At 29.5% G+C, this 13,873-nt stretch overlaps 3 protein-coding genes across 4 annotated transcripts in view; all 3 read right to left on the reverse strand.

Moving 5' to 3' along the window:
- Positions 1 to 1,535: 1,535 nt before the first annotated feature.
- Positions 1,536 to 2,495, reverse strand: LOC149893313 (52 kDa repressor of the inhibitor of the protein kinase-like). The gene has a single exon (XM_090095629.1). The coding sequence runs from the start codon at positions 2,493 to 2,495 to the stop codon at positions 1,536 to 1,538; it is 960 nt and encodes a 319-aa protein (XP_089951755.1).
- A 2,354-nt stretch (positions 2,496 to 4,849) lies between these two features.
- LOC145187619 (uncharacterized) lies at positions 4,850 to 7,694 on the reverse strand. 2 transcript variants are annotated; one of them, XM_090100346.1, is made up of 5 exons: positions 7,650 to 7,694; positions 7,315 to 7,354; positions 5,491 to 5,973; positions 5,285 to 5,392; positions 4,850 to 5,149 (listed from the first exon to the last, which is right to left on the reverse strand). In XM_090100346.1, exons 1-5 carry the CDS (start codon positions 7,662 to 7,664, stop codon positions 4,944 to 4,946), a joined length of 852 nt encoding a protein of 283 aa, XP_089956472.1. In that variant the 5' UTR covers positions 7,665 to 7,694; the 3' UTR covers positions 4,850 to 4,943. The 2 variants fall into 2 exon arrangements, with proteins under 2 accessions (XP_089956472.1, XP_089956464.1); XM_090100338.1 differs by having other exon boundaries at positions 7,614 to 7,693.
- A 3,626-nt stretch (positions 7,695 to 11,320) lies between these two features.
- LOC149893314 (uncharacterized) overlaps positions 11,321 to 13,873 on the reverse strand; it is a 2,768-nt gene continuing 215 nt past the window's right edge. Inside the window, exon 2 of the mRNA XM_090069371.1 lies at positions 11,321 to 13,440. Within this exon, the coding sequence (XP_089925497.1) occupies positions 11,465 to 13,440 (1,976 nt within the window). The 3' untranslated portion in view covers positions 11,321 to 11,464. The remainder of the gene's footprint in view (positions 13,441 to 13,873) is intronic.

Below are 13,873 nucleotides of genomic sequence, written 5' to 3' on the forward strand. Positions count from 1 at the left end.
GTTTTTCATAACTTTTTGTTGTAACTTTTTAGCATTTATGTAACAATGGCGCTCCAAAATTTTTACCTTGAAAAAAAACTTTAAACTTTACCTTGAAGTTTTAGCTACTCACCAAGTTTTGATTTTAAGTTTATAAGATACATGGGTAGGCATTCAAAAGACCCAAAACCAACCATAAAATGGTGATACAGAATTTAAAATTATTTACAAGATTTAAAATTATTTAAATTTCTAATGTCACTCATTTCATTCAGCTTGTCTATGCAGATTGAACAATTCGGCATTGATTTCTCAAGGGTGATGTAAGCCAAGACTTTCCTATCAATCATGGTCATTATGAAATCAAAATCCACTGAAACATACTTTCAATTCTATTAGAAGTGATCCTAACTCAGCAATTTCTGCTTCTATTTCTGCTTTGATTCTTAAAACCGTTTCTTTTAACTTTTATATAATCGAACCTCACTGGACGACCAAATTTTGCCCCTTGAGGTAACATATTTCACCAATATCTTTTTTTTGTTTATAGAAGATGATTTCAGGAGTGGAGTTGTAGCATTTGTCGATAAATCAAAGTCACTTTTATTAGCATTATTAATATTCTGGTTAGATTATGCCTGTCCCGATGTTTCATTCAAGCCCCATGAACTTAGAAGTACCAAATGTACTTGCTTTTTGTTATAATTTTTCATGTGCTTCAAAATAATCTTTTTTGTTCAATATTGCAATTTTATCAGAGGTATGGTTCATAAGTGCTTTCAATTTTACTCTAACAAGAAGAAGTTGAAATACCTTCTGGATTAGAGCAACATTAATCTTTCATTTTCTGAATCGACCGGTAGGGTGGGTATCTAATACTTTACAATTTTAATTTTAAACTAAAATGGAAACTTCATTTAAGCCAAACTTACGTGAAGATGAAATACCTATTATACTACCTAATTTTCTACCTAATTATCATTTAATGCATTAAATGTTTATGAAATTGCATTTTGAGTATCTCGGGACATTTTCAAATCTACATATCTTTTTTCGGGGGAGCTCGGGGCAGCTCGGGGCAGCCAAGTCTATTTGCAGTAAATTAAGGACATATTGAACTTTGATTATTTGCAAAATAAAGAGTTGTTTTGAACGGTTTTCCGGTTCTATCAAAGTTGACTTTTAACGTTTTTGTAACAATATTTTTAATTAAACGGCTGATTTTCCAAATTTCAAAAGATTTATTAAAATTATTTTCATTTGCATTTCAAAGTAGATTTGATTAGCTTTCCAAAGATATATAACAACCCACGCTTCATTTGATTATATGACCTTAGCAGCATGGGCGCCGGCAGGGGGTGGGTGGGTGCAAAGTAAAATTCAACAGTGATATTTCAAAAACTATATAAAGCATCAATTAATCAAGTCATTTTATTAGACCAGTGACAACAGAAAATTAAAGAAAATGTAAAAATAAAAACACAAGAATTAAATCATTGTTATTCAGTAAATAGAAATTGTAATCGTCTACGTTCACTGCCAAACTTATTTACAGTTTATTCCATAAATTCAGATTTTCTGGAGCGTATTTTTTCACGATGCACGCTCAGCATGCAAAGCCCAGAAAAAGGCTCATTGGACATGGTTGATCTTAGCCAAGTCTTCACGCGCCGCAATGTACTAAATGATCTTTCTACAGTACATGTTGCTGTTGGCAGTGTTATTAAAATGAGCAAAGCTTTACGAACTGCAGGGTAGAACACAGTCCTTGGTAGTAAATCGGTGATTTCGTTTATTGTGTTTTGAAAAGATTGATCGGCCCAAAATTCAAACCAAATTACACTATCGAGTTTAAAGTTATCAATTTTGTATACTTTATTGGCAGTTGACATTTTCTCAATGAATTTTTCACGAGTTAAAGTTCTCATCTTTGCAGGATGAAGCAAACAAAGGTTAAATTGAGCAATGTTATTTTCTGAGAACCGCGTTTGAAGCAAATCGATTAACGAATCGAGATAAGGGATATACATAGACTGGCGAAAGTATTCCTCTACATTTGTATCCGTTGCTCCACAATTATTTTGGTATAACTGCCTTGAACATTTCCTTGGTGGTGTTAGTTGAATGTTCAACTTTCCAGACAACTGGATCACTCTCTTGTTGATACCTGCACTGAAATGCATATCTGCCTTGTTATGGTGTAGATTTATAACCAAGAGCAATTCGTGAATGTGCCTCTGTGCTTGTGGAAGGTCTAGCTGAATGGCTTGAAGTGCTTGAGTACAGGGTTCCAGGAGAGCTGAGTAAAATGAAATGATAATTAGTCCAAATAAAAAAGTTGTTGAGCTGGATGTTAACACAAACTGATATGCCGATTGACATGTGTTTCCGTTTGCTTCGTTAGATAACACATCCAACTGGGTAAAATTTTGGTCAAAATTATCACAAAAAACTCGTATACTCTTATACTTTACAGTCCATCGAGTCTCGCAGAGAAGAGGAACAATGGGTATCATTGACCTTCTTTTAGGACTTTCAGGGAAAAACACAATAATTGACTTGATAGTACCAATTGTATTGCGAATTTACACTCAGATCATTTACAACCAAGATTAGTCTAAGTGATGAGTAATTTACAAAAGCCGCCTTTGGATGCTTCATTCTGATTCTTGATTGGACGCCGTTATCCTTTCCTGCCATGGTTGAGCAACCATCGTATCCCTGACCTAACAGACGATCTAAATTGAGACCTAATGATAAACACTTGCTTAGTATGGCGTCGAAAATTGAAGCTGTAGACATCATTCAGTAAAAAAAATCCTAGGAATTCTTCCCGAATCATTTGCTCTTTTGTTGCAATACAAAGCGTATTCCAATGGATAATTGTTCTGTCCCTGAAATATCGGCTGTTTCATCAGCTAATACTAAGAATCCAATGGAGCTATTTGCAGCTGACACAATATCATTTACCAAAATCTGTTCAGATATTTTGATCAATTTTTTTTCGGCTTGATGTGATGTATACACAAACAGCACCTTTTAGTTTTGAAGAGTACGCCTGCCAAGGAGCATATTGAACCAACCATGCATGTCTAAACCATCGCTTTCCAGCTTCATGTTCTGGCACATCTTTTTTAAAAACTTAAGTTTTATTGGACTTGAATGGTTCGGTTAGTATATGATACTTGAGATCATCATTTATTCTAGCTGTTGCCTGAATATAAAGTCCAACATCAAAAACTGAGTTATCGTTATCATTTTTACATTCTGATGATTTATCTGCAATCATAACTTCTCACGTTTTCTGCATTTTTCCGTTGCATGCATCAACATCTTGTTGCTGTCTTGCATCACAATGGCTTTCACTTGGTGCCACTACCGGTTGAGTAATGTGTTCCTGTGATTTTTCGAAATCATCTGTAATTGCAACACGTTTAAAATTGAAGTAATCGAAAATATTACTACTTTGTCGTTTTTTAGACATTTTTTTCAGTATTCTGAAAAAAAAATATTGTAAAAGCCTAAATTTAGAATAGTCCACAAAATTAAAAAAATTGAAGAAACTATTTTTCAATTCGCTAGGTCGCTAGTTGTAGATGACACGTCGCTAGAATAGAAGCCATCGTTGTCAACCAATGTTGTATTCGCATATGTGAAATATGATTCGTCATCCAAGACAAAATCAAAATTCCTAAAATTGCGATATATATGCCGACACAAAGGTTTGATTCGAGCTAGTTGGCTTTCGCTTCGATGTGGAATCTTTTTCTTCTTGTAATATCTAATATTCGTCTTGTTTTTAAGAATTTTAGATATACGATTGGTCACAATCGAATCTTCGAGCTACTTAACGTTGTGAAACACCGTGATGATGATCAAATGACTTTTTCAATTGGTCTATATGCTTTTTGTCCATTTTTTTGCCTTTGGACCGCTTTCTTTTTTTCATTGATAGCCTAAATTATTGTCTACACGTTCTAGAGCACGATATATTCGCATCTGGAAAAGCCAAAAATCTTCGCAGTGTTTTACTGTGAAGATTTTTGGCTTTTCCAGATGCGAATTTCTAAATTGGCAAATGCGTTTTCTTAGGTCTTCTTGCAAACTTGTTTTATACGAAGTCATTTTAATTAATATTTTAAAACTATAATATAATTTTAATAGAGTTTTGAATTCCCTATAAATATACTAATTTATTTCAATTGCATGATTATGAATAGCATATATAATTGATTCAAATTTTGTCTCATTTTTTAGTTATCAGGTGTTATTAACAAGAATGTTTTTACAAACAGGGTGGAAAATTTTGAAGAAATATTTTTGAAAGTATTATTTACTAAAGGAATATAACTAAATAAGAAAAGCTTCACAGTAAAGGCTTCCGTACCAAAGTCAGTGTTAATTTTCTAATATTGTGTTGAAATTGAACACTTTGATGTAAATATCGAGGATCAAAGAAACAAAAATCTAGATAATGATCAAAAATTTAGATAATGATTTATACATACGTTAGGCATAAACTAACCTAAATTTGATGTGATTTTTGGGAAAGCGTAGTTTAGATTGCAATCTATAACTATAATTAAAGTGAGTTTTTCATTCCAAAACAAAAGATAGATTTCCATACCTTCGAAATGTTAATAGGGAAAATGATTACAATAAACTTTTGTAATTATAGTTAAAATTGAATGATATTTGTTATTATCTTGTTTATTGCTTCATACTTTAAAGTAAAAACTTTAAAATATGAAGCAATAAACAAAATAACAAACCAACTATAAAATTTCCCTTTAATATGGCATTTTTCAAGAAAAACCTCGCTATTTTTTTAAGTATTATGGCATGAAATAAGTTATTGATTGCTATTAAATATTGGTTCAACTTGAATCAAAATAACTTATAGATATACAGTGAAATAAAAAAGAAAAACTTCAAAAGATGACGTGTAAAACGGTGTTAATAATTTAAATTGCGTAAGTGTCCCAATCATCGTTCTCACGGAGATATTTTTCGTCTTTTCTGATATTAGTATCATACAAGATGCATACTTTTGCGATTTGCGAAAAGCTGATTGAATAACATTTGTCGTTTTGCAAACACTTGAAAATGCATGCGTCAGCATCATATGAATCTTCAAACAATGGATCGTTAAAAATGGTGAGAGAGTTACCTGATTAAAAAGTACTAAACAAATATTTATTATATAATATGCTTGTTTTATTTTTTAGAAGAATTTACTTTCCAAATTTAAATAACAAATTTCAAATTAAATATGGCTTTCAGATTAAAAAAAAATTGCGCATACCTCCAAAAATTTCTCTTGCTGGAATTCTAACAACATCTGATAAGGACAGTGTAACGTCATTTTTAACATCTTTGTAGAACGAAAAAGTGTCGATTGTTGGCGCGTACACTAAAAATTATACAAATAATATTTTACTTCAAAAAGATTTTGTTTCACTAGTTTATTTTTAAAAGACATATTGGATACCAATTTAAGTATCGCGTTACCGATGTCTGAACCAATTACTTTTAGATTTCTTATTATACCAGAATGAGCAGGGTACCAAGGATTACCAGCATAAACAAAGATATTTGAAAAATCTCGCGCGTCATTGTTTGTAACTGTTATAACATTAACGCCGTTTACAAATATATCGAACTGGTAAGTAGCTTGGCTGATAAACTTTTGCGAAATTTCAATCGCTGTCCATTGATTTAATGTCAGCTTAAAATCAGGTTGCATTTTTTGTGGCGTTATTAGACCGTTTAAAGCAGAGTAAAACAAAAGGCTATTATCAGTGACAAAAACTGCAGGATTTCTATCTCCATAATTGACGAAATCTTTTCCAGTTGTAAAGTGAATTACGCTGGTTGGAATGGATTCTGGGTTAAATGCGATCGTCATTAGTTCAAAAAATACAGAGTATTCTTTATAGATAACTTTTGCAGTAGCAATCAGATTGTTTCGAAATAGTGGTATCTCCTCATGATCTAAGAGAATAAGATCATAAAATATAATATATTTTAACAGAGATATTGTAAAGTAGGATATAAAGATATTTTATTGATATTTACAAATATACAGTATATCTAGTTAAAAAAAAAAAGACGCATTAAAATGTTTGATAATTTATTTTTTCAAATAATTTTTGTTGATAATCATAATTTTTCCTTTACAATTAATATCGTTAACAAGGTTATTAGTAATTTTTTTTTGGTTGTATCGCATATAAAAAAAACGCAAATAAAAAAACATGCAGATAAACATATAAGAAAATATAAAAAATATACAAAAGCATATAAAAAAAACAGGAAAATTTAGGCGCACAAATTTATGAAGAATAACTAGAAGATCAATAACAGAAGAATAGCAAGTAGATAGTTAATTTCCGAGATTTGAAATGAGATTTGAAACGAGATTTTAGTGGTATAAGGAGAGAAATATTTTGCCTATGGATAAGTGAACGCGAGTAATTTTCAGTGATAAAAGTAACTTTGAGGAGTTAAACAGGAAAGGTAAAGTTATTGTATATAGATTTACAACTGCTTTCAAAATAATAGCAGTTAGTTTCAAAAGAGTATTCTAAAATGTTGTGTGTCATCTAGTTTTTTCGATATTTAAAGATACTTTGATTTATCCTTAAACAAAAAATAATTTACTATTCCAGATTTAGTAAAAAAGTATCTTCGGGATATAACATTGTTAACTCGTAAATGCTGGCTGCTTAAGTATACAGTAGCCACTATGATATTAAAAGTTCGCAAAATATGCCATCAAAAAATGGGAGTTGCAATAAAATGACATATTAGTATTCAGAACAATATCCTTTACTTATAATAACAGCTGAAAAATATGCTATGCAATGAGTCTGAAAGTTTTGCATACCTTACAGATGCTAGGATATACCAATCCGATTACACAACCCCCCACAATTCAGGTGTTGTGATGGGATTCTTTTTTAAAAATAAACTACTTTTTATTATCAGCCCATAGTTTTTTAATTAAGAAATGAAGTGGATTTCTTGGAGGCACGTTATCTGAGTTGACTCCTTTAATCAATTCTTTTCTTTTTAAGCTGTGTTTAAACTTATTAAATGGTATAGTAAACTTAAATTTAATGAACTTCTTTTTTTCATTTCCTGAAGTGGATTTAATGAAAAACATATACAAAAAATAAAGCTAGAAATTTAACTAAACTGCTTTTAAACAAATTTACGTAGAATTTTCTATTTAGTTCTTATGTAAGTAACAGTGATTTTGTTTGTTTTTTCATAAATTGCTTAAAAATGCGGAAATGTTTTACAAATATCGATTCTAAATATTATACTTACAAAAAGCTCCGGAAGCTGATACTGCTAAATAAATGAGTACCTGAAAATAACAAATGAATTTCATCATCATCATCATCATCATCATCATCATCATCATCATCATCATCATCATCATCATCATCATCATCATCATCATCATCATCATCATCATCATCATCATCATCATCATCATCATCATCATCATCATCATCATCATCATCATCATCATCATCATCATCATCATCATCATCATCATCATCATTATTGTCATAAACAAAGTTATTTGATTTTCTTGATAACCTATAAAAATTTATTCTAACCATTATTCTAACCATTAAAACCTCCATGATTCTAACCATTAAAACCTCCATGATTCGCAGAATACTGATAATTCAAAAAAATTTTGGCAAGGGCATTCAAAATTTATATCTTGAAGATTTTAATATTTAATAATTATTCAATCGGTTTTCTTCGTAGATTTTTTTGTTTTTTTTGCGACTTTTCTTATTGGAATTTATCAAGGAAACACGATTAATGAAACTTTTAACATAACTTTGAAATATTAAACATTTATATAAATAATATTTGTTTTATAATTGATATTTTTTACTAATGATAGAAAAAGAAAGTTATATTAAAAGGCTTTAGTTTTATGTTATTTTAAAAGTCTATTTTTATTTTTATTCAAAGGCTATGATTTTAGAAGTTATTTTCAGTCTAAAAGGTTTTTGAAGAGGTTTTTCTAGGTTTTTATCAAATTTGAACCTAAAAACCCAAAATAATTAATATGAGCTTACATTAATCATGAATTAAGCCATAATTTTAATGGGAGAAAAGCATAATAACAATAATTGTTAATTATAAGATGTCAATACGATACAATACGATCCTTAAGAATTTCAATTATACTATGAGTCCATTTTATGTGAGTCAGTTTTTATAGAAATTTACTATTTCAAATTACTAATTGTTTATAAAAAAATAAAGAAAAAGTTCTTGTGAAAAAATTGAAATAATACTGATATAACCAATACCTTCGATACCAGGTATCGCGCGATCTCGATATTGATACTTTAAGGTATCGTATCGATACCAGATGAGAACCGAGGTTCGATACCGATTATATAGTGTCTGGCATTTTTTTCATAATAAATTCCTATACGCGCCATCAAACTAACTCAGTCGAAAACAAAAAGTTTAAAAGCATTGGAAAACAATATGGCTAACACCGTATGAATGAAGCACCACTTTAACTGTATGAGTATAATAATTTTTTTCTAAAAACCAAACATGTAGAATTTGGCTTGATTAATCATTAAAAACTTTGTTCAACTTTTAAAAACCAATCAGATTCCTTTTCCAAAGTTGTAGCCTAAATTGAGTAAATCCTATTATATTATTTCATGCCATCTTTCACTAAATAAAAAATGCCTTAAATTTTCTTTGTTTGTGGTATTAAAAATTAAATCTATTATAAACAAGTCACAGGTAAAATAAAAGCTATTTCCATTCAGAACAGTCCAAAACTAAATTTTTGTTTATATTATGAGGGAAGCTTGTTAATCTGTTCATATGCATCACTAATTCGATAACAAGGAATTTGGCTACCTTAAGAGAGTCATTGTTTCTCCCGCTGCTTACCTGCGCTTAGCTGATTTTCTAAACTTTCATACATTCAGATCACTGAACAGATACCACACTTAAAAATCATCTGTTTTAATGTCACATGCTTGTTCCCGTTCTTTTTTTATGGCTTCTATTTAAAACTCAAAGAAAATGATGATTTATGAGATATCTTGTTTAATGAAGAGAGCAATTTCGCACTTAAATCAAACAAGTTGGAAATGTAGGAGGAAAGGGGTTGTGTAGTGCATGACTTTTTTGCCTATTTTCAATATTGAATAAAGGTAATTTTCTGTTAACTTTATTTTATTATTATTGTTATTATTACTATTGTTGTTGTTATTATTATTATCATTATTATTGTTGTTATTATTATTACTATCATTATGATTATTATTATTATTATTATTATTATTATTATTATTATTATTATTATTATTATTATTATTATTATTATTATTATTATTATTATTAGTATTGTTATCATTATTAGTATTATTATTATTATTATTGTTATTATTATTATTATTATTATTATTGTTATTATTATCATTATTATTATTATTATTATTATTGTTATTATTATTATTATTATTATTATTATTATTGTTATTATTATTATTATTATTATTATTATTATTATTATTGTTATTATTATTATTATTACTATTATTATTATTGTTATTATTATTATTATTATTATTATTATTATTATTATTATTATTATTATTATTATTATTATTATTATTATTATTATCATTATTATTATTATTATTATTATTATTATTATTATTATTATTATTATTATTATTATTATTATTATTATTATTATTATTATTATTATCATTATTATTATTATTATTATTATTATTATTATTATTATTATTATTATTATTATTATTATTATTATTATTATTATTATTATTATTATTATTATTATTATTATTATTATTATTATTATTATTATTATTATTATTATTATTATTATCATAATATAATGTTTTAAACTTCTCTCTCACTTTTTCCATTTCAAACTGTTTTTCTTTCTTTACTGTTAGTTGTCCTTCATGCTCACTTTTGACTTGAATTCTAAAGCAACAATTTTCCTCTGAAACTTGCCTTATTTTTTGACACCTTCAGTCCCCAACATACGTTAGAGTTTCAGTTGCTTTTTTAAACATTTTTTTTTCGTTAGAACTATCTAGTTCTGATATTGTAATTTTTAAGTCAATAATTTCAATGTCGATCTTGTCATTTAAGTTAAATTAACGAACAACCTCATTAAGACTTTGCAAGGCGTTATCGTGTAAAAAAAACACAATGGCAACATCAAAATATTCCTTTCATACTAATAAACTCTTGTTAAAAAATGTTTGTCTCGCTCTCGATGGCTCTTATGGTTGGGGTCATTACAACCACATATATTAATTATTTTTAATGTCGTCAAAACGTTTCTTATTAATTTGTATTTTAACATGCTCGTTATTTGTATTTCATAATAACAGAAATAACAATAAAATACTTTCGTTCAAAATAAACTGCACAGCTCCTGTTGATAATTTTGGAAATGAAAGGCTCATTTCTTTCCGAGAGTCAGCTACTTTTTCTTTTTCTAAAACCGAAGCACCAAACAGTCACGACATTATCCCCGTATCAGATGCAGATCACATCTGGAATAAAAGTCACTTCAAGAATGCAGACTTTGCATTGGTACAGAGCTATCAAACGCCGTCATCGGCTTCTTCTGCGTGTCATTTAAAAGTCTAAATTCAGAGCTTACAATTGCATTTGATTGCTTTTGATCACTGTCATTTGATTTACTAGTTGGTTCTTCCTTTATTTCATTCTTGCCATTTCTCTCTGCCTGTATTATAACGACCGTTTTATGAAGAAGCTGAGATGACTCGCTACTTTTAAAACAGCCTTAACTTAAGTTACAGTTTCCTTATTCTCAATAATCGTTATTTGCAAAATGGTCAAACCATTATATTCCACTTTCATCTTGTTACATACGTCATCTGTATTTCATAAAAAGTCTTTTTCAATGTCCTCGTTTATTTCCATCGATAAATTCATGTAACAACAACCATTTTGCAAAGTAAATCCAGCACGTTTATGAAAGTCTTTGTCCTCCGGTCATTCAAGCCAGCTAAAAATAACTCTGTAAAATAACAAAACAAAAACGTATTAAAAAAAACCAAAACAAAAACTCACTGTAGATTTTAAAGCTTGTATCGTAGAAGTCCATCTTATGTCTATTTTCAAAAACTGCTAACGTAGGTGTATCTCCCATAATTATCAATTTAAATAATTATGGGAGATACACCTACTAAATGTAAAATAGCAATAAAATTTAAGAGATATATTGTCACGAAGCACAGTGGAGTATTTGTATGACAAAACCGCTCAAAAATATTTTATGAATTTTTTTTCGCTTTATTAGTTTAAAACACAGAGTTTTATTAAAATTAAATGTTTAATTAAAAAAATAAAATTTTTTAAAGAGTAATTTATTATTAACAAAAAGACATATTCGCTTATCAAAGCTTCATGCTGAGATCATCATATTGACTGCTTCTTTGGAAAAAGGCAACGTTTTTTTATGCCGTTTTGATCTAGAACTACTTATGTATGGGTCTGAACTCAATAGCAGCCTATTTAATACGTCTGTATTGCAGTCGATACGAGAAAACTTTCGACTAAAATTTTGTCTGTACTGCCGAAAGTGTTTGTTTCGGGCTTCAGCTGCCTCCTCGGATAACTGGCCGATAGGGAGGATTGCATGAGTTATTACTTCGGCACCATGCATCAAAACTTTATGCATGGTTGGAGACATGGGATACCAACCATACAGATTGATATACAGTTTAGCAGTTTCATGAGCAAAAGCGTCGAATTTAACAGCATCAATTTTATATCCACTTGAAATGACTTCAAGAATAACGTGTAAACCTTTTATCAAATCCAAGTTAACACCAGTTATTTGTGAAGATAATTCCGGGTTTGAAAAAAATCTTCTTGACGTATTGCCGTCATTCGTATTTCCAAACCCTGCTTTAGGTATATCTACTTGAAGCCCTAATTCTTCTTTGAAGGATGTTTGTATTTTCTTCTTTGCTTCTTTGACAATTTTTTTTTCCTCGTCTGATCGAGCTTGCCACTTTTGTAAAGGTATTTTATAAGCTAAATGAAGAAGCGATTCAAAAAAGCGGATCCTTGCATGAAGAATCGAGAGTCCAAATGAGATGGTTTCCGTATTGATTGGCTCTTTTTTAATCAATTTATTAAAATCTTTCGATGTTTGTCCACAAATGTAGCACCTCATAGTTGATGTAGTATCAGTTGCAGCGTTGCACACTTTACCATCTACTATTGTAAAAAGCAAGGTATGCTTTATTTTTCCAATTTCATTGGGCAACCTTGTTTCCCTGAGATTCCTTATTTGGTTTTTTACGTGCTCTATCTCGTCCATTGTTATGTCTTTAGATTCACTAATGAAACGTATTCGAATGGGCCTGCAGAACCTTGGAGATGAGGTGACTGAGTTTTGCCATATAATTTTTTCTTGTTGGCCATCAATTTTAACAATCATTCTCAGAGGTACTAAAGAACTTTGAAAAATATTTGCATCACTGTCGGTGTTGTTTTGAAATTTTTGCTTAAATTTTGCTTGTTGCGATCCATCACAACCCCATTTTGATATTAAAACCATATTTTTCTTTTCTTCAATTGAACACTTTTCTACAACCTCTGAGACATATTTATATAAGCGTAATGTAGTGTGGTCAAGTAATGCTTGTAGTTGAATTTCAGCTGTTGTTTCGGTTACTTGTATCGATTCCTTATTAGGGTAACATTCTTTTTTGGCTTGTTGTATTATTGAGTAGCAGGGGTAGACACTTTTGTTTCTACTTTGAATAAGTTCCCACTGTTTTCTGGTAAAATCGCCTTCTACAAACAGTGCCAGTGCCTCTTGAGGTGTTAATTTATTGACAGTTACTTTTTTAAAAGCAGAGTTAAATGCTTTTCGGTATTTCTTTGCTCTGGTAGGCGTGGCCGTAATTTCTTTAATAAATTTTGAAACATCAGTATTTCCTGAAGTGTGCTGGCTCATTCTGGCTGCGTACGTCAACTCATCAACAGAGACCTGTTTGCGCAAATCCATAGTTTTTCGACGCTTGCTGCAATCACTTAGTTCTATAAATGATTTTGATGGTCGTCCAGGTTTCTGTCGAATGTTTATTGACCAATAAGGTAGCTCGATGTTTGATTTGAGCCATTGTTTATTGTTTTTTATAAAACTTTCTTGTTTATAACTTGCAGCTATCCATCTTTTCTTGAAATCACTCTTAAAGAATTTTAAAATTCTTGTTATGGTACTTTTTTGATCTATTGGATATTTCATGACTGTTATAAGGTGTTCTTCTAACAACGAAAACTTTTCATCAAATTTTTTACCTTTACAATCTTTCATTATTTCATATAACTCTCTTCTAGTGAACAACTTTTTGACTTCTGTCGAATCTACATGATAAATAATAAAATCAGTAAATACATAGTGGTGTGACCTTAATGAAAGACAAATAAGATATATATATATTTTTTGAGATTTTATAGTTTGATAGTTTAATATATTAGATACAATTTAAGATTTACGTAGTTTGGTTAAGTTTGTACAAAAATATTCAAAAATTAGACAACAAGAATTTATTTTATAGCTATTTCAAGACGTTTTACGAGATTGTGTATATTACGAAATGGTCTACACACTATTTTTGAAGCGTTAATATAAAAAGTGGCGGACGTTGGCGGATAATTTTACAAAAGTATCTGATTGTTTACAGCCTATAGTTATTGCTCGTAAAAAAATTATAACTCGACAAGACCATACTTGTTAACAAAAACATTATTACATTATAATTTTATATGAAAATTAAAACTCAAATAGTCCATCATA

This window comes from Hydra viridissima, unplaced genomic scaffold (genome assembly GCF_058129835.1).
Source record: "Hydra viridissima isolate aposymbiotic clone 2 unplaced genomic scaffold, HvirCarnegie_v1 scaffold_1, whole genome shotgun sequence".
Classification (NCBI taxonomy): domain Eukaryota; kingdom Metazoa; phylum Cnidaria; class Hydrozoa; order Anthoathecata; family Hydridae; genus Hydra; species Hydra viridissima.